Source organism: Danio rerio, chromosome 7 (assembly GCF_049306965.1).
Source record: "Danio rerio strain Tuebingen ecotype United States chromosome 7, GRCz12tu, whole genome shotgun sequence".
Taxonomy (NCBI): Eukaryota; Metazoa; Chordata; class Actinopteri; order Cypriniformes; family Danionidae; genus Danio; species Danio rerio.
In genome coordinates this window covers 41333899-41356401 of record NC_133182.1, presented here as the reverse complement: position 1 = coordinate 41356401, position 22503 = coordinate 41333899, and the positions used below count along the sequence as shown (strand labels likewise).

Below are 22503 nucleotides of genomic sequence, written 5' to 3'. Positions count from 1 at the left end.
TTACTGTTAAGACCAATAGTTTGATTAAACAATAGATTACTTGCAGAAATAGTCAGTAATATTAAATGTAAACATTTGAGAACAAATTAGAAAACAACCTACAATTTTCAAGGCCACTCCTTAGTAGTTCTTGAATTGACTGTAACAGGAGTTATACTAGTTTAAACAATTCATGAGTTACATATTCTGCAGAACACTTTAATATCCTCACAGTCACTGGTTTATCTGGGACCTGGCGGTAGGTTCCTTAATTATCTGACAAACCATATTTAACTGTCAGCCAAACTTTCCGGATTTCACTGACTGCAAGAGTGACTGAAAAGCCTCTGTGGCTGAAAGCCTCCAATAACAGGTTATCCAAATTATAGCCAAAGGGATAACGATAAATAATAAATATCCAAAATCAAACATGTATAAAAAATGTATATATGTGTGTGGGTTATGTATTTGGACACTATAACCCTGTTTATATACTTTTTTTGGTGGTTTCACTCTATACACAAGATGATATAGATGACTATATATAAGACTCATCTTTTTTGTTTGATTTTAATTCTTTTCTGTCTCAATACTGAATAAATAATGATTGTTGAGTTGACATTGTGTCCAATATATTATTTTAATATTGTTGAGATATTGTAATAAGTAATGAGACCATAGTGTTTAAAAGAAACTCCAGTAGCACCTAATTTCTGTTACCCTGATGAAGGCAAGTGTTTGCTGAAATGCGTTGGTGCAGTTTTAAGGAATAGCCATGTCAGCAAAGGCTTTTTAATATTTTTTACAACATTTTGCAAGTGCCTTAGACTTACTTTTGCTGTTTTTTGTGATAACTAAGAAATCTTTGAGCTCCATTGCTCTTTACAGTCTCACAAAGTCTCACCAGAAATAAAACTGGTCCAAAGGTCACTTTATTGTCATTTATTTGGAGAAATGTGGGAGACTTCAAAATGGGAAAAGACTGAACCTAAAAGTGTGTCCTGTAGGTAAATCTAAAAGCACTCATGGCTCCTGACACTACATCAAAGCAGTCAATTTGTGCAAGAAACTGAACATCATTTCAATTATTCAGGAGGGTGAATAAATTAACAGCAATCTGGGGTGAACTGCCCCTTTTAAAAGTGGACTGAATTTTACCATTTGCATTGTTCTTCAGGGAGCAGAGCAGCTGTTTGAGAAACATCAACTTTCAACACATTTCCAAGTAGAACAATCTTGTAGCTTTTGACCAATCTAATTGCACACATTTTAACTATGGCATATCTGAAAAAGCATATGTAAAATAAAAATAAAAATCATTTACACAACCTCCTCATTGGCCCTCCTGTTAAATTTTAATTATTTTATATTTTCCCCAAGTTCGGTTTAAGAAAGAGAAGACTTTCTTCAATATATTTCTAAACATATTAGTTTTAAAAACTCATTTCTAATAACAGATTTATCTTTGCCATGATAACAGTAGGCTACATAATATTTTACTAGATATTAGTGCACATATGCCTGGACCTACCGGAAGCCAACAAGTTATTTTCCCTATGTACACTTTATATTTATTTATTCCTATTTATATTTATAACTATTAAAACCAGCAATTAGGATTGCCTCTACATATCCATGTGTGTGTAAATACACACACACAGTTAAAGGCATTATTAACAGCCCTCCTAAAATGAATTATTTTCCAAATACTTCCTAAATGTTGACTATCAGAACTGTTGTTTTTGTTTTTTAACATTATACATAACAATTAACGGCTAATCTCTAAGAACTAATTTCTTTTATCTTGCCATGATGACAGTACATACAACTTTACTAGCTATTTTGCAAGAAACTTTAATTCAGCTTAAAGTGCTATTTTAAAAGTCTTAATCACTAGGCCCATTATTAATTGTACAATGGATTGGTGGTTTGTTCTGTAACCAAAACAAAAAATAAAAATAAAAAAATTATTTATTCCAGCCAAATATTCTCCTGAATATGTTATATTTTACTCATCATAATATAATCTGCGATGGCAATATTCCTTCTGTTTTCTCATCATTTTTGGCCTGCATATAAATTAAGAGAAAACAGGTTAATACATGTTTAAAGGATGAATTCAAATCATTAAAAATGTCACATCATAGTGAACAACAACACTTTTGACACATTGGGTAAAGTTCTCCAGTCTAAACTGCTGTTCTTAATTTATTAAACTCCCTTTGATTTTGTTGTCATAGCACAAGAACTTCAATGTGATTCCTTGAAGAATATTATTATTAAATACCATGGGAAAAATGCCACAGTGTTAAGAGCATGTTTATATTTTATACTGAATTTCAAAATTAATATTCAGTTTTGTTGTGGTTGTTGTTGATGTAATATGGTCTCATTTTACATTGGTAATTTTTTGAAGTTAAACAACTTTATGATAAAAAAACTATAATTTTATTTAGCTCTTGTTCTACAAGACATTAACTTTTTATTTTTTAATACAAGTGCAGGTTAAAATAAATATTAATTAATGATATTTGAATTTAAATTAGTATAATTACAATACTTGTGTCTTTCATCATTTGTACAAGCAGAGCTCAATGTTTTTCTTTTAATTTCTTCAAATTTTTCTAGTTCAAAATATTAAAATATCTTGTGTTGTTTATCCATGTGAAACTATGCAGTTCAATTTCACTCATTCGTTTTCTTTTTGGCTTAGTCCCTTTATTTATTAATCAAGGGTCGCCCCAGCGGAATGAACTGCCAACTTATCCAGCATTTGTTATTTTGCAGCGGATGCCCTTCCAGCCGCAACCAAGTACTGGGAGACACCCATACACACTTGCATTCACACTCATACACTATGGCCAATTTAGCTTAACCAATTCACCTACCACATGTCTTTGGACTGTGGGGGAAACTGGAGCACCCAGAGGAAAAGCACGCCAACAAAGAGAACATGCAAACTCTACACAGACTCCAACTGACCCAGCCAGGGCTCAAACCAGCGACCTTTCTTAGTTCAATTTCAATATAGAAAAAATAGCATATAACGTATGTTCCTATAATAAAGGTTCTAGCATTATTTAAGCCAAGTATAATCAGCTTAAATATTTTAGCACCAGAATTGAAAAATCAGTATTTAACAACACTGCCCTATTGGAGAGTAGCTTTTTGAATACTCATTATTGTTATCCTCATGACAACCTCATCACTTTAACCTAAAGTAATAATTAGGTACTTCCTAGGATGTGCATTTGAATGACCCCCTTTGTACAATATTCTGTTGATTGCAAATAATATTTAAGTGCATGACAATCAGTCAAGACTAACCAAAAGAGTGCTTGAATTCTCAACTTCTATGCTTCTAATGAAAATCAGTTGACATGTAATTGCAAAATATAGTCAACAGAAAGTAAATTTATTCTATATTAGAATTATTACATTATATAAATATTTATTTTTTTATATTTGGCAAAACAAACACTCATCATTTACTGTAAAATGAATTCAAACACAGACAGAAATAGTAAAATGAAATCAGTACAGAAAGGTATAATAATGTACACCATTAGCATGGATGTGTTTGGACTTGTGAATGCTTGCTCAAACAACTAACTATCGGTTAACTAGATGTCCAACAAAATAAATAAATGTCGCATTGTGCCTGTATATATTTTATATCTATATTCTTTAAGCAAATAAAATTACTTCATTTCAAGAAACACATTTCAAAGAAAGCTTTCATGAATCTGGATTGATTTACCACCAGCAGATGGCAGTATTGTACATTTTTCAGCATCGCTGCATGAATGGCTAAAGAGAGACCCCATCCTGGCTACATAAATAGCGTCTGTCCTCCTCAAACATGTCATTGGGTGAGAGGTGTTGTCTCTACATATAACACAAAAAGCATGATGTGTGACAGTCTGCGCCACCGAATTTGCAAGAGTGCTTAGTTGCGATATTATAGTAAATTTTTTTCTGGATGATATTGCACACAAAAATAACACAGTAATAACATTGATTAAATGACACAGCACTCCAACTTTTCATAGTAGGCGACACCCTGATCGACACCCCCAGTCCCTACAACATTAAAAACTTCCCCCAAACATTTGAAATCATTGCACTGCTGCTCTTTTTAAGATTACAGAAAGGTTTTAAAAAGTTACATTTAGGCTGGTCTATCAGTGCTCGTCAATATCAGGAAGATTAAGATCTCCAATCAGATCAAAGTGGGCGGGATTTACTGTTCAGAGAAGAAGCTGGACCACATGTCGGGTTTACAGTTAAAAGAGCAAGGTAATTTAGAAGAATTAAGAAGCGAAATATTTAATATTCAGTAACTGTTCTACTTGATAAATACAGAATTATACAGTGGTGTAAACTACTCAAATTCCTAAATTTGGACGTTTTTTGGGGATTATGTTATCATTTATAAACTTACCATTCTTAACATGAAAATGCGTCAGGTTTTCGACAACGTGTAGCAGGCATAAGAGTAACTATATTTAGAATTTAAAATTTTTCGCAAATAGTTGAAAAAAAATCAATTCACAAATAGCATTAGCAAACACCTTAAAATTTTCTTCACTATTCTGTTTAAGATACTTAAGGGCAATGAAAGAATTTAACTGAATCAACATTGCACTGACAAGAACAATGACTTATGTTACATTAGGGGTTAATAAAACAAAAACGACTTTAAATAAACATTATTTTGAAGTTGACAAACAGAAAAACTTGCAAAATAAAGAACAGTAATAAATTATTTTTTAAAGTTACAACAGAATTATATTCAGCCACTGAGAGCAATACATAAAAAAATAGTACTGATATACTCTGAGTCCATGTGGGGTTTATCCTGAAGACTGTCGCCAAAAAAAAATGTTAAGTCTACATTCTCTTTTGTGTAAATATTACCATTGGTCAAATAAAGGTGCAATCCTCAGATAAAGAACAGCAAAATAACAAAAGAAATGTTTGTGTGTGTTAGTAGATTTTCCACATGTTTGTATGGAGATGACTTGCAGAGGTTTTAACAGGCGTTGAGGATTTAGATTGCTCTTTGGCCCTGGGTAAGGGCCCCCCCACCACTCTTCTAATGGAAGATGATTCAGTCGAACGGACGAGAAGACAGAATCGCAATTACCCAGACTTATTGAACTCACCCCTGACATTTCTTTGGCTTCTGACTGAACTAGCACAGGAGTACAAGAGGACAGGGAAGTGGAGGAGAGATGACGGGGAGTGGAGGGATGAAAAAAAGAGAAAGAAAAACAGAATGAATTAACAAAAAAGGAATGAGACACTAAGAAATTATAGATTACACAAGCCTTTTTAAAGGTCCTGCACCTGGAAAGCCATATAGAAGCATGCACAATTAGACAAATCCATAATGAAAACAGAGACAAAATGAACCGCTGTCTTTTTCAACTAACAAAATTATCTTAAATTGGACCGCCAGGCTGTGAAATAATTTCTGCCTCAGTCAACACTGTCACTGATCCCAAAGATTGACGTGTGCATGTTAAGCCAAAATGACAATCTATCTCCATTCTTTCACTCTGTATCTCTCGCTCAGTGTCTCATCACCGTCTCACTCAATCTTTGAGGGTAGCAAGATAATGAATTGAAGAATTAGACCTAATGGGACACAGACCAGTGACGGTGTTACAGGAGGGTGCAAAAAAAAAAAGAAAGAAAAAAAAAGACAGCACCATTTCAGTCCAAATTGCCCGCGATGCCATTCAAATGCCAGTTTGGCATTTAAACATGTCTCACCCCTCACAACTGACCAGGACTTCCATTCGCCTCAGTCAGTCTGATTCAGCCTTGCCTGTTCTAATTGGTTTACGGATTCAAGACAAGTTCTCTTATAGTATAGGTGGTGGCAAATTGCTTTTCAGTAGGGAGGGCCAAGGTCAACGGATTTACACGTTTAACAGTAATCAAAGGTGTAGCTGTCACTATAACAAAATCTTTCCTTCAGAATACAATTTAGTTACAGTTTATAGCATTTAGGATTCACAAATGATCTAATAAATGCCAAATGGCTCGCAATAAAAAAAAAATCTTTTGGCAGGAATGCTATTGATCAGCAGGAGCATAAAAGTGAATGATGATGATACAGAGATTAGGTCGGTCATTTACTGCTGAGGCACTTTATATCAACAATGTTGAATAATGAAGATTAAAGGTGATATTCTTCAGGCATTGTACAAATGAAAATCAAACATACTTCCCTCTTGTGTGCAGTGGAATGAATTTCACAGTTCTGTGACGGCTGCAGTCAGAAAAGTAAATATCAGGTGGTGACACATGAAGCGTCTGATCCGCACAAATCCTTTACAGTGCAAATGAAATACACATGGCATTACGGTCTGGGATTAACTGTCTGCTGACTGCCGTTAGGCCTGCCACTATTACAACCTAATCAAGCACATGAAGACACACTCTAATACAAGGCCTGTGCTGCAAACCCTTTGTTCAGGGCATCTTTGACTGTTTAATCTACAAGGAGAAAGACCAATAAATAAATCAGTTAAAAAATCAAAAGAAAGATCAAATTTTCAAGTTTTTTAATATATATAAATAAAGTTCAACGGGAATTCAACAGGAATTCTGCCTAATTCCAGAGCATATGTTATATAATATTCATTATGTCTCTATTCAATAAAAAAAAAACTGTTACTTGACTCATAGAAAGAAAGAAAAGAATAGGTACATTTTCATAAGCTTATGAATCCATTGAACTTATGTTAAACTAACTTAAAACTGCTTGCATAACTTATAAATTAAGTTAGAACACGATTAATCTAATTTAATAAGTTACAATAAACTAAAATCATATGCAGTCATGCTGTTTATATAATTTTTTTTATATTGTGGGTAGTGTTGAAGCACACACACACACACCTACAAATAATATAATATAATCTTTTTAAAGTTGAAGTGAATGAAATGCATGAATAAGGCCCAAACAAACCAGTAATTATTAAAATCTTTGCTGAACCATGTTTTAACTCTCGGTAGATCTAAAAAGCCTGCATGCCCACCACCCTATTCACCGTCATTAAACGTTCACCTTTCATGAGAGCAGCAGAAGGAAAGAAAAGCGGGCGGTCTAGACTGAACACAATAGTGAAACGGAGATGAAAACCTTTATATCTAACCCACCGGAGCATCACTTCCACCTCTCACTTCCGCCCTATAATTCGTTATTAAACAATTATCGGGACAGTCACCTTCATCTTCACGTCTTCTTTCATCTTTTAGTTCAACTGAGTCATTTTAGCCATCCAAAAATTCAATATAGCCTACCTTTATGGCAAGTCGAATTTAAATATGGTAAAACAAATCTTAATTCTTCAGAAACGCTGTGGATAGATTCTTTTTTACTTTGACAAGTGATGTCAAATTTATGAATCCCAAAAGGGAAAGGCAGCTTATACAGCCTACCGGAATATTCTTAAATCGAATGAAGAATACAGAGAAGTGGAAAAACAGGGAAGTGGGGATAAATAGATTAGTGTGTGTGAAAGATGGTGAAATGACGCATTCCCCATCACAAAGCAGGAGCAGCTGTGGACGGAGCAGGTTCCGGTCGAGTACAGACGCACAAAAGAGGACTCCAACTTTCTCAGAGAGGAAGGGGACACTGGGGTAAAGAAAAAAATACCCCAGCCACTCTGAAAATATCTCAGATAAAAATTATATTCTGCATTCAAAACTTTAAACGCAATCGGGGAGGAAAAAAAACATCCTGAGACCTTTGACCGCAAATCCCATCATGTTCATGCCATGATTGGCAACTGGTAAAGGGCCTCGTTTCAAGAAGCCCTTTCGTCTCAGCTGTGGTCAAAATAAATATCTTAGGGGTTAGGTTAAAGGTGGGGCACACGACACATGGAATCAGCCTCTTCTCTAGACTATATATACATGCTGAATCTGAAGATATGATTAGTGATGCCACACACGAAGACAATTCAACCTGTTTTCTGTTCTTAAGTAGTAGTGCAAGCGAAAACTCCAAGTTTAAAATTAGCTTAAAATTGAATACACAACTTTATTTCACTATTTTAGGCTTGTTATATTATATTAACCAACATTATATTAGCCATTTTATTAATTGGCCAACGTGTCACTTTTTATGATTTGTACTGTAGGATGAAATACCATCATGAATGTGTAATTGTACACTAGCATTTACAAAAAATGAGTGAAGCGCTAACGGGAATTAAGCAACAAGTGCACAGTAAGGTGGAAGTGGGCAAAGTGTTTAGCGACAAGTGATTACCGGGCTAGTCACGCGCCACACTTGTCGCAGGGGTCGTAAACAATCACAAGCGCGCGAAACAGGTGCCAATGGAATTTGAAGCATCTAAACTCCCGCGAAGAAACCAGGATAGCGCCCTGCTACCCACCCAGGGTGTGTGCAGGCATCGACACAGGTAGCACATATGGACCAAGTGCGTTTTAATGTAATTTGCATTATTGTTTCTTAGTGTTTTTTGCGGGTTTTTACGCATGCCAATTTATTCATTACAACTGTCTTTTTTAAAACAAGGACACAAATCTGTAATCACGCGGTGTTTATTCGTTTCAAATGAGATGTTTTTGTTACTTGAAGAGTTCATATAAAAAAATAACATTTATTCATAATTAAACATGGACGGACCTTCGCTCTGCATATGGATGTCCTTTTTAAAAAGCAGCGGTTTGATTTAACATTTTCGTCATATGTAAAAAAGGATATTTGGCGCTATGCGGTGTCTGTAGGCTACCTACACATGACGAATGACCTCCAGAGAAACCATAGCGTAAAATATTCTACAGATTAGTATGGCACTTTTAAATAATAGAGAAGAGAATTACTGTGAGAAGAATTACATTGTAAAAAAAGTTGCAACAGAAAGTTACATTGATTTCTGCTCCCTTTAGCAGAATTACTGAGAAGAATTACAATGTTACAATCTTACAACAAAGTTGCAATTACTACTCCGGATTTAGCAGAAATACTGAGAAGAATTACAATGTTTCAACGTTTACAATGATTACTGCTCCATATTTAGCAAAATTACGGAGAATAACAATGTTACACTCTTTCAACAAGGTTGCAATGATTACTGCTGCCTATTTAGCAGAATTACTGAGAAGAATTATGTTATAATTTTACTATTTTTATGTTAGAATAAAGTTACAATGCTGCTACAAATTTAGCAAACACTCAGGAATTTGTTTTACTAGGGAGATTAATTTATTTGACTTTAAACGACATTCAACGCTATGTGTAATTTGGAATATCAAATATTACATTAAAACGGGTAATCTTCAAATAAACTAGAACGTAAAACGAAACTTGCTTTATTATTAACAAATTCTGATTTCATGTTGATTCCAAGTGTTTGGTTGGAAACATTAGACCCATTATCTAAAATTAAGGAAAAGGCAAGAATATAGAGTGTTAAGTAAAAAGTTCAATTATGTTTCAACTTTATGGATTTTTTTTATTTAAACAATTTAATGAAAATACACTTCTAAAAAGGGGGAAATATTCTATCATGTAATCTCGTACTTCTCACTAAACAAACGAAATGCAGATTACATCTTTTATTTAACAAACATGCCATTGGTCTTAGTAAAATTAGAAAATGAAAACAGTAAAAGACTAAACTGTCCACAGCAGAGCAAACTTGTAAGTTGTACATATCTATAACACTGAATAAATCAACTGAATAATTAGCCTAACAAAAATAATTTATCACACTCGAGCATTTATTAGTGGATTCCTGTCATGGTCAACAGATTAATATAAACAACATAATATTATTAAAAATGTTACGAATATTAAAATATATAAATTTAAAATATAAATTTTATATTAAATTGTTAAATAATTCCGTTTTTAGTTTTTCTTTTGTTTCTTTTTTTTTTAAATAAGTATGTATTTAACTAAATACAACTTATGAATCCATATTAAACATAGATGTTTTAAAGCCACCTTTTTTTTAAACAAGATTTCCACTTTCGTAAACTGGCAACTGGTCTCAAAGCAATTTGAGAAAATGCGTTTGATCCGTGATGTTAATGAAATATAATATGGGCTGACATGTCTGAGAGGTACTCTAAATGTGAGTTTTCACGGAGAGCAAATGCTTGGTATTTGTGAAAGTGAAAATGCACCTGTGGCACTTTCTTGTTTATGAAAAGCCATCCGACATTAGACGTCTGAACATATTTTGAGCATCATCAATGATTTTTAACGTCAACTGCAGGGAAAGGGGCTATTCTTAAGCACGCAAAACCGTTTTGTCCCGTTTCACTGAAATCTTCAAGCTTCTAGGTTGGATGACTGGCGATAGATACAAAACTAAAGCTTTGACTGTCAATGAAGCCATTTTCTCCCAAAGAGTCTCAAGATGGGAGTAGCATTCAATTAACTTGATCCCATCTAAAGAGCCTTAATTAGGTTTGTGGAGGACGCCACATGCACGGTGGGTCAGGGACAGCAAGACTGAAGGAGACTTATTTACGCCAGGACGATCAGACGCTTTAGAATTAAGGGAATTAAAACCTATCAACTCTATCCTCACGGCGTTTTCAAAGTGTCCACTCTGCTAGGATCCGGACCCCGACAGTTCCCTGCTTTGAAGGGGGAATTTGGATTTAAAACAAGCAGCAGCTATCAGTCACGCATGTCAACCAATACCCGAAGAGATACTGGTTTCACTTTTTATTATTGGACCAGATATTGGGCGGTGGATTACAGACAGCCTATTGCAAATATCATTTCTGACGCGTTGATTTGCATTCCTCAGGTGTGGAAACGCTAATCTTAGATTTGAATATTAGATTCTAAATAGAATATTTGAATTTTAAATATCTTTCAAATCTTTATGAGGAAAACATATACTGGAGTAACATTGAAAATAACTGTCACCACCATGTCATTGCAGATCCTAGACTTGTGGTTGGCTGGGCTGGATCCTGCCATGCATGGTGTCAGGACTCATATCGCAGGCGTGCTTTGACTGACCGTGTTCGTGTAAGTGTTTGTGTGTCTTTGAAAGCCAGAGAGTGAGAGAGTTGAGGGGGGTGTGTTATCCTTTATATCAGACTGCAAGCTCTATGATCACCAGGGCTCGCGCACACACGCGCACACACACACCAGAGCGACCATTCACAAACCGAGGCAGCGCGTCAGCATCTATTGTAGTGACTGAGCTAGTGGCATATACTGTGCAAGGGCATAACAGCCTAAAGATTACACACTGAGGGTCAAACAAGGCATTACTGGGATAAACTGGTACAAAACATCCATTCAAATAAAACAGCATTACACTCATACTCATACTCTTATATCGCTATATGTCTAGGGACTTCGACAGGTCATCGGTCTTTTTAATAGCAGAAAGGATAGCATTTATGTATAACACTATTTGGTTGTGGTGTTTTTTATCTACACATTGAAACAGATTGTGTTGTTTATGCTGGTATGTTCAGTTGATCAACCGAAGCATTTTAAATGGCTTCTGCATTTCATCTGAAAACTATGCATTTATCCTTAAATATACGCCCTCTTTGACTTTTATCGACGTGAAGACCGTGGGCATTTCAGTTAGTTCAGTTGGTTGTTGGCTGGAAAACACTTTTGCATTCAAAGCGTAATAAATGATTGACCGTCCTCTTTTAAACTATTTTCAATAATATTTATCCACTTAAGTTGAATTGCTCTGGACGATATAGACCTTGACTGTGTCATGGAAACGTAAAACATCCATATAAAATTTTATTAAATATGACATACAATTAACTGAAATGAAATGGAATAAATGATATTGATACTGGTACAAAATATAACATTGAAAACACAAAAAACTTTGTATAAACAGATATTTCCAAAATATCACCAAAAGCTAAATAAAAGTGCAAAGTTGCACATAATTTACCTGATTTTTAAAAGACACCAAATTCATTAACCAGCGTGAAGGAAATGTTACTGAGACCAGTGTTTACAAATTCAACCCAATTGACCCCCTTATTGGGAGCTCTAACGTTACCTTAGTATTTTGATGTATTAGTAGATTATTCAAAATGCCTTGCTTCTTCACTGTTTTGACGTTTCAAAGGTGGAAAGCGGGTGGTATGTAGACAATATTAAATTCTTTAAATTTTCATGGAGGGGTGAAATGTCAGTCATGTTTCAATACCGTGGAATGGAATAGAAAATCTCGAATATGTTAGTGAATAAGGATACGTCAATAAAATGTCCCCTCGGGTATACATTGGAGAACGCCATACACAGAAAGCGCACGTGAACCTGCCCGTGCGCACGGCTAATGCTACACATACAACACAAAAGACGCAAAGAATAGTGCCATATCATGACTAATATAAACATAAAATTTAACTTATGCCCAGGGTTTTGCAAGTGGCACCAGTGCAGTTATAGTAAACAAGAGCACCAAAAGCTCTTATAATCAACGTGATATGAAACACCTGATTTAAAAAATTATAAGAAGGTACAGGATTTACATTTGATAAATGGATTAGATACATGTATCATATTCCGTTGCTGTACACCAGCAGTAAAGCTATACGTGCTTGCATCGCTTAACCTGTGTTCTGTTGTTATGGGAGGGGGCGCCTCATATTGGTTGAGTGAAATCACAGGATAGGCTACATACAGTAGAGGATGAAGCAGCAGATGTAGAGGGTAAAGGAGGTGACGGGGATGGTTCATTTACAGCATCTCTTATCGCACATCAATGATTTGTTGAACTGATGTGCTTTTATTTTTATTCACTATTAATGCTGGCATGATTCATTTTTATGGCAAATACATATAAATATTTATGCATTTCTGATAATAAATTGTTCTATTTGCAAATGAGAAATAAAAGCGTAAAAATACAACTCCGCCAAACCAGGGTGAGGCTTTCAGCGCTGTAGCGCAACAGAGGGCAGGCTGCGGCGCTTGCGATCTGTCAACCGCTCCATTGTCTTTCACCAATTCCGCGCATGGAGTCTATGGTTAATATCTGTGGATGATTTAAAATCGTTGTAGAAGTACATCCCCTGTCATTAAAGCCAAAGCATCCTTGAAGACCCTTAGATTAGCGCCGTGTCCATTTCCACTCTTGAGAAGAGCTGTACGACAGGCCGGTGGCTATTGTGGCTACCGCCATGGTCTATTCAAACGGCTGTTGTCGGGGATCTTCGTGGAGCAACAATAGAGCATGCGTATGAATGCAGGCTAGCCAATATAAAAACATGACCAAATACATTTTTAACCAGTTTATTCCCTAAAATAACAATCAATGCTTCGCAGTTAAACAGCAGTAACCGAAATATAACAAGTATTTATATTCAGACTGTATTTAAAAATGTTATTGAATGGAGAAAATAATCAATGAAAATGGAAAATAGGTAGCCTATGCCTTGTTAGTTAAAGGTGGTTAGGCAGATAGAAGGCACTAATTTGATGAGACTGCACGGTGTTGGCTCGCCAGAGAAACTTCCTAATGAGCATGCAATCATAGAAGGCCTCTTGAGAAACCTCTTTAGTTAGAAAAGCCATACTGCACGTTTAATGGCAGAAGCTAGACTTACCATCTATACAGCCAGTTACAACAGAATGATGTCTTTACAAAATGTGATATTAAAGGTGCAAGAACACAATGCGAACCAATGGTTATTGTTGATTTCGATGCGATATGCAGTAAAGGCCACAGTCAATGCACATTGAACATCATTGCTATGGCGTCATTTATCATACACATAACGACTCTATGACGGATTACTGCGAATAAAGAGAAATAAAATGAATTCCAAACCAATTGCGCGCGATGATGGATTTGCTGCTCTATGGTACAGAAAGCCTTAAAAGGAACCATCTGCATCGCCATTTGCATTACTACAAGGTTTCATCCTTTTCAATAGTGCATAGGCTCTGGTTAAGAGTTATAAAGAATAGAAATCAAAGAAAAGTTCTACTTCATTTTTTATTTTTTTTATTTTTTGGCGCGACAATACGCAGATTGGCATTCTTTAATAAAAATAGTTTCCGTCCAAAGATATGGGGGTCCAGTCATTGCATTAAAGTATGTTCTCCTAGACAGATGCAAACAGAGCTTCGTCTGTCATAGTTTACTTTTTCTGATTAGTGTGCAGTGTAAAGCGCGTAAAATAGTGCGTACTCGTGATTCTTCGAAAAACTGCATCGCTGTATATCATGTGAATTTGTGTACCATTCACAATACTAGCCAACTTGTATAACTCATGGAAGTAAATACTATACACGTCCTCGTCAAAAATTTCACAGTAATGTTTATTGCGGTTTGGAAACAGTAAGCACCCCATTATGGAAACGATTTCTCATCCACTCGTTTTGGTTTGACGCATTCTGTTTTGCATAGCCAACCGTTTTTTCGACTTTATCAAACTGCAACAAATTAATTTTGACAAAACTTTTCGCATATACTAAAACGTAACAATACTGACAATAAACTAGTGCAAAAACGGTAATTGAAAAAAAAAAATCTGCGGTTTCGTGAGTGCGTTCGGAGAGTGAGTTGCCTTGACCAAATTCAAATTATTCATACAAAAAATGGATAGAAATGATAATTACGCTACATGCAAACCTCCGATTAAAAAGGAAAATCGTGAAGATCGTGTTCAGTATGCAGGCTGCGTTTTGGCACTGCCCGAATTTGTATTTTGGTGAAGCACTGTGTCTTTAAAAGTGCAAGGATGAGTGTTGTCTGTTACTCTCGAATCAGGTGCACGTGATCAGCTCCAGCATGTTCTATTGGCCAAAGGCACGTGTCTAGGATACCGGAGTGTAACGTCACTGGGGGCTCGTATTAAAAATAAGAACAAAAATCCGGAGTGAAAGTATTTCAGGAGCAGTAAGGAGCCCCACTTCTCTGTCCTCAGAGTAGCCACTGAAGCCTCGCTAGTTGCACTGCGCAGCAAACCAGTAGCACCAAACTGGCAAGTTACGGTTCATCAACCTTAAACTGCAAACATTCCGTGTTTGGAAGGCGTAACTATGTTTTTCCTTTGTGACCACGGTGCGCAAAGGCTTTTTACTGTCGCTAAAACTCACTGACAGTTTTTTGGCCGTTTTGAATTTTTTTTTTCCTGAAGTGAACAAAGTGGACGGAGTCGCCCGTGGAGTGGGGTGCGACTGCCAGAGTGCGGGAGAGCGATAAAGGGTTAAGGACGGAAGGTGGAAAGTGCGTCTCAGCATGGATGAGAATGAGCAGAGCGCAAGAGACGTGGAACAGCGAGGAGCGTCGGACGAGTCCAACAGTGCCATACGACCCCTTTTACAAGCTCCAGGAAACCTGCAGCTGCCACACCGAATCACAAACTTCTTCATCGACAACATCCTGCGACCAGATTTTGGCCGTAAAAAAGAAGCGAATATTACGCGCTATGAGGACAATCACGGCGCACGAGAGAATCACAACCCTACGGGTCCAAGCACGGGACAGGTGGGAAGTACTGTACCAGCGGAAGAAGCTTCCACAACGCATACGAGCAGCGGAGGAAAGGAGGCAGAGATAGAGAGCGAAGAACCCCTGAAGCCCCGCGGGGAGAATGTGGATCAGTGCTTGGGTTCAGAATCGGATAGTTCACAGAGCAATTCAAACGGACAGACTGGTCAGGGTATGCTGTGGCCCGCTTGGGTTTACTGCACACGCTACTCGGACAGGCCGTCGTCAGGTACGCTTACCTCTATTTTTTCATAGCATGTGCCAAGAAATAGTTACATTTATGCAAAGCACTACAAGAGTTATAATTGCACTATATTTAATTCTAATCACGTATATCCACCAAATTTAAAAGGTCAGTTTCTAAAAACAACCCCCAAGTGATGGAACAAGTTATACTAGTACAAATATTTACAGTTCACTAAGTATTTTGGTTATTTAAATTTTGCGCATATTTTATGTACCTGAATATTTATGGGTCACTAACATATTATGACTGTACCTATATAATTAAATAAAACGACAAAAGGTCCCAAAAACAATAAAATGTTTTGGCCGTCAATGTAAACGACCAGTAAGTAGTTTCAACAATTAAGTAAGTTTTTTTGTTGTTACTAATATTTGTATATTATTATTATTTATTTATTTATTTTACTCGTGGAGTGATAATGATAATGTATTTGTTGTCATATTAATGAAGAGAGTGAATAAACAGACGAGAAACTGATTTTCTTTTAATAATACTAAATAAATGAAATTCTATTGAAATGCAATATTAATGCTGAACTGGTGTAAAAATAGATTTTTGGTTTTGCCAAATGTTTTTCCCTGTAAGCCTTTCGTCTTTGTTGATATTTCATTAGCATATTTTTTTCAACAATAGAACAGGCCTCGTATTTACTATATACCAAACAGCATTTGTTAATGGATTTTGCGGTGATTTTGTAAACTAATTTAACTAAAACTGAATTGCAATATTTAAGAAAATGTCCATGCTAAACGCCAATATAATGTGGCAAACTCGAGCATGAGTGGTCATGTACACCAGTCCATTAAATTTATTTATTTATTTTACTTTTCGAAATATATAACATTTCAGTTTCTGCTGTGTTGGTTGGTTGATATTTGTGACTGTATTTCATGAGTAGGTTATATGATTCAATGTTCGTTCAGGGAAATCATTCGGCCTGTTTACTACTTTTAATAGTGTAGAAAAAAAATTGCGCCGATATTTCATCTGATTTTCGCGTTAAAAAGTAAGCTGTTTAACGTCAATTCTTTCTCGATTTTTTAATACTAGAATATTCTTTAAAATAGTTTGCAACTGTAGTCGGAGCTCTTTCCATCGCGTAAACCAGATTTTATTTTGCGTTTAGTTTCTTAGAGTGCTCTACAATCACGAACCATAAACATTTACAACGATGAATGGGTTAAATCCAAGTATGGTCGCCATATAACCTCACTCAATGCATTTCTATACCTAAAATTAGACTTTTAACCAAAAAATGTCTTATATAGAGCAATGCGCGAATCCCTCATCAATATTCCGCTTCATCTCTGAGGTTTCCCGCATTAGCTATTAATGTAGCATTCACTGGACTACATAGCTTTACAGATAGAGGGAGAGGGAGAGGGAGAGAGAGAGAGAGAGAGAGATCTATAGGCTAGGCTACTGCTCACACCCAAGCGTGACGCAAAATAAATAAATAAAGCAAAGCCTACGTAAAACAGATTCATAAATTACAGCACTCCATTGAACATGTTTAATGCAACCTCACACCAGACCATGCATGAACACAAACGCATATTAAATTTAGCTTGCTGCACAGTGTGTGCTTCGCGTTTTTAAACGACTTGTTGTTTCATTGGTGCACGCAGGTCCCAGGTCTCGTAAACCAAAGAAGAAAGCCGCAAGTAAAGAAGACAAACGACCACGCACGGCCTTCACGGCGGAGCAGCTTCAGAGACTCAAGGCCGAGTTCCAGACCAACCGCTACCTGACCGAGCAGCGGCGGCAAAGCCTGGCGCAGGAACTGGGCCTCAACGAATCTCAGATCAAAATCTGGTTCCAAAACAAGCGGGCCAAAATCAAAAAGGCCAGCGGCGTCAAGAACGGTCTGGCAATACACCTGATGGCACAGGGACTGTACAACCACAGCACCACGTCAAAGGAGGACAAATCAGACAGTGACTGAGGCAGAGAGAGCGGGGAGGGGGAAGAGATGGGTGGGGTGGACCGGGTGGGGGGCAAGGTTATATTTACAATGCAATAATTCAAAAGAATAAAGGGCCAGTTAATAAATATACCAGCATTACTGACGTTAAAATAGAGGCTATATCGAATTATGTCAAAGTACATTTATTGAACACAATTCTCTTATGAAATAATGGTCAAATTATTTCAAAAATAGGCTATACGTGCCGTTGTTTGCACTTGGATAGAGTGTCTATGTTAGAAACAAGTGTTTCTATCGCTCTTTGTCATGTCACCAGAACCAAGCGCTATTAGCGCAACGGGCGTTTATATATACATTTATGTCAGTTTATGTGAGAAAAAAAACATTGCGCGAAACCTTGCTTAAGTCCAAAGAGTCTTTTCTGCTGCATCCAGGCAACTGTGAGTACTATGAAATGCGTTAGACTTGTTTTTTCCACGTTTTTCGTATTATTTGGTTTGATGTTTGATACGAAATGGACGCAGCAATCGTTCGGATCTCAGCAGGATTTTTTAACAAACAGAAAAAAGGAAACTGAGAAGAAACACTGTCCTTTTTATTGTAAATAAGTTCACAGTCTTAGCCTGGCTAATTTAAAAGAGTGAAATGGAGGAGGAAGAAATCACAAAACTTGTTTAACAGTGCATTGTAGGTTATCTGGTTGAACTACATGTGAACTAGCCTAATATTTTCGAAATAACATTGAACTAACCTTCATAGCCTGGTCAAAACACAAAACACAAAATACTGGGTGCGCTAAATAAACAAATGTACCGCAGCGTCTTAAATCGCATACATAGTTTTATAAAAGAGCAATATAATCATCTTTTGTAGCAAAGTATGTTTTAACCATTTAAATGCTGCCTATAATCGTGTAGCACTGACAATGATTTCGCTTATGCGCACTCTTGACTGAAGCCAGGGTAAGCGCCACAACACATCACACAGAAATATAAACAAATATATAAATATACAGCTATATATAAAACACAAACACACACAACTATCGAATAAAAAATAAGCAAACCAGCTGTTTACTGTATGACAGATGTTAAAATACTGTTTTAATGTTGACTTCATATTTGTTATGTATTTATATAGATTATATTAAGGAAGAAAAAAAACTTTATCCAATGACCGGTGTTGCTTTTTATGTGAGAGTAGATTTCTAAGGTGTTTAAATTGCTTATTTATATTGCAATAACTTCTTTATGTGAATAAAGCGGTATTGGGGCCTTTGCATGAAAGCTGCAAATTGTCATATTAGGCATATTCACGCGTGTTTAGAAAAGTAAAAAAGGGTATGATCGAGATTTAAGTTGCAGACTGTATCCATATACCAAATTGTGGATTTTTTTTACTTGTCGAATCTTTGTTTTACACCTGAAAAGAGTGTGTGACTATATAGCCACCAAACCTAACACACTTTGCCTTACAAGTTCAAGTGCGAACTTAATATCACAGAACTGTGCCGAATCAGAGAAACAGTATTAGTTCAATTGCATATGAGCATATCTATGAATATGGCCTTCTATCTGATATACGACCTAATGAATTTACTCATCAGCGAAGATCTATCTATAAAAGCTATGTTGAAAGCTGAAATGAAAAAAATTGAGATAATACAATGCTATTTTTATTTTGTGTTTACAGGTACTGTTTGTTATATGTGTAAATAATTTGTATCACGTACCTACGTATTAATTGTGTAATTAACTGCCTCCTGAAATCTTGATAAGAATTAAATAAACAATATGAATAATAATAATAATAATTCTCAAAGTCTTTTAAATGCATTTATTTGTGGCTTCTATGAGATTTAATGCCTATCTCACGCTCCTGCCCTATCTCACTCTTTGGTTGAAAGAACGTGCCATGCTCTCATCAAATGGGAGCTGAGCCCAGCGGACATGACGTCACGGCGCTGGCACACAAAGCTTTACCAAATCAGGAGTGAGTCGCTGATGCACCCTCAGCAGTAAGACAGTGGAGAAGCACTGCAGAGATCCATGAGCCCATATAAAAAATAAAACACTAAAACACTGGCCCTTTGAACGTTTTATTTTTTTATAGTCATTATTAGTGTTATCACAATAATTATTATCATTGCTATGATTAGTAGTATAGCCTAGTAGAATTAATATTAATATTATTTATTTGTATTTTTATAATTATTATTATTTATTTATTTGTTTGTTTGTTTATTTTTGGTTAAACCCATATCAGCAACACTTTGTTGTGACCCTGTATTTTGTCTAATGAGCATGACGACAATTAAAAATATTTGGGCTCTGGTCAACTTTGACTTTGGTCCATAAATCCTTTAAAAACGTCATCATGATAAAATTACAAACAGACTAAACATTATTAGCTACATCTCATGCTTTCTCCCACTTTAAATGCTCACACAATTAAATAAAATGAAATTAAATTCATGAAACGAAAACACTATCAAAGTGACGAATGAGACGTTAGGGGAGACGGGGACTCTAATTGAGTCTGTTAGGGATCCCTGTGTACGGACTTTCAGCTAGAAAAAGCTAACACTATTGCCAAAAATAACATTTCTATTACGCAGACATCAACAAAAAAATTGGACTATTATTATTAGCTGTATTTAGACATGAAACCGAAAATATAATAATTTCGGATAATGATGAGGCTACTTGTTTTAGACAACACGACCTTTATTAACTCCTGCAAAACAGCACAGGAAAAACAATGCTGTTAAACGCAATAATTAACTAACAGTCATTGCTAACTAATGGATAAAATGCTTCTGGACAAATTGTAATTTAAACTGGACGCTAACATTTCATTGTAATTTGCAATAAAATAATAAAATAAAAATCTGACCTAAATTAAGCTATTTGCACCATAAAATGCCACAACGGTAATGTTTGCCCTCCAGATAAAATAATACCTAGTCACAATTTAACTGTTTAAAGAATAGCTTTAGGTGGAAAACTTTACGCAGAATAAAATAAAAAAAAAAGTTAATTCAGACTATAAAAACAAACAAACAAAACCACTTTAATACAATTCTAAAATTTACAATAGAAAACATGAAAATAATAATAAATAAAATAACGCACAAATGCAAGTTTTACATACATTTACAGTTGAAGTCAGAATTATTAGCCCCCTTTGAATTTTTTTTTATATTTCCCAAATGATGTTTAACAGAGCAAAGAAATGTTCACAGTATGTCTGATAATATTTTTTCTCCTGGAAAAAGAAAAAATTAGCATGAATAAAAGCAGTTTTTTAATTTTCAAAAACCATTTTAAGGTCAAAATTATTTGTCCCTTTAAGCTATTTTTTTCTTTAGTCTACAGAACAAACCACCTTTATACAATAACTTGCCTAATTACCCTAACCTGCTTAGTTAACCTAATTAACCTAGTCAAGCCTTTGAATGTCACTTTAAGCTGTATAGAAGCGTCTTGAAAAAATTCTAGTCAAATATTATTTATTGTCATCATGGCAAAGATAAAATAAATCAGTGATTAGAAATGAGTTATTAAAACTATTATTTTTAGAAATGTGTTGAAAAAAATCTTCTCCGTTAAACAGAAATTAGGGGAAAAAATAAACAGGGAGGATAATAATTCAGGGGGATAATAATTCTGACTTCAACTGTTTATATCTCACTCCAACTTTTGCATGTCATCCAAAACAATATAATTGAGACAAACTTTAGAACTTAATTCAAGCTTTGTAGACTATCCACTACAATTTTCTGCAAACTTATAAACAACACATTAAAAAATTTTTTTACATACAATATAGTGAAAAAATTTGCCAAAGTGAAATAACATCTTGCCTATGATGAGTGAAACCATTTTTAATGATCTGCTTTTTCAGTAAAAAGTTTTCAGTAAAACAAGACTCAAGTTTAGAACTACTTAAAAAAAAGATTTATAATAACTGATTAATTTTTAACTTTGTCATGACAGTACATTATAATTTACTAGATATTTTTCAAGACACTAGTATTCAGCTTAGTGACATTCAAAGGCTTAACTAGGCTAATTAGGTTAACTAGGCAGGTTAGAGTGATTAGACAAATCATTGTATATGGATTGTTTGTTCTGTAGACTATCGAAAAATATAGCATAAAGGGGCTAATAATTTGACCTTGAAATGTTTTTTTATAAAAAAAAATTATAGCTGAAATAAAACAAATAAGACCTTTTCCAAAAGAAAAAAATATTATCAGACATAGAAAATATCCTTGCTCTGTTAAACATAATCTGGGAAATATTAAAAAAATAAAAATTAATCATTCTGACTTCAACTAATATATAATAAAACAAAACATCTTGTCATAGTCTACCTGTCCTCTGGGGGGAGGAGATGGGGGCCACAGACAACTGGCATTTCCCATGCACTGACCTGCTCAATGACAATGCCTCATCTACACTTCTTTTCTAGCGCCACTTGTATGAGGAAGTGATGCCCAATGGTTAAGGGGAGAGGTCCCTCACTGGCTTTCTATAGAGCCAAAGTATGTGTGTTTGTGTGTGAGCAAAGTAATGAGAGAGACAGACACAGAGAGAGAGAGAGAGAGAAAGGGGGGGGGGGGGAGAAGAGTGAGAGAGAGAAACCCCAAATGAAGGTCAAAACCTCCTGTCATGGCTGCAGGTGGCTCATTTCCTCTGCAAGGAACAATCCTCAATCCTGCCCACACCCCATCTTGATTTCTCCACCTTACACCCACATTTAACTCTCTCTCGCTCTCTCTAACACACAAACACACACACACATGCACTATACACTCTTAAAAACAATAATGCATTACAGTT

The 22503-nt window shown here is 35.6% G+C and overlaps 1 protein-coding gene and 1 long non-coding RNA gene across 2 annotated transcripts in view; one reads left to right on the top strand and one right to left on the bottom strand.

Annotated features, from left to right (window-relative positions):
* si:dkey-151p11.2 overlaps window positions 1–22503 on the bottom strand; it is a gene marked incomplete at its 5' end in the record, with an annotated part of 49419 nt that overhangs the window by 4353 nt on the left and 22563 nt on the right.
* Window positions 14914–19460, top strand: en2a (engrailed homeobox 2a). The gene is made up of 2 exons (NM_131044.2): window positions 14914–15711; window positions 17358–19460. Exons 1-2 carry the CDS (start codon window positions 15231–15233, stop codon window positions 17672–17674), a joined length of 798 nt encoding a protein of 265 aa, NP_571119.2. The 5' UTR covers window positions 14914–15230; the 3' UTR covers window positions 17675–19460.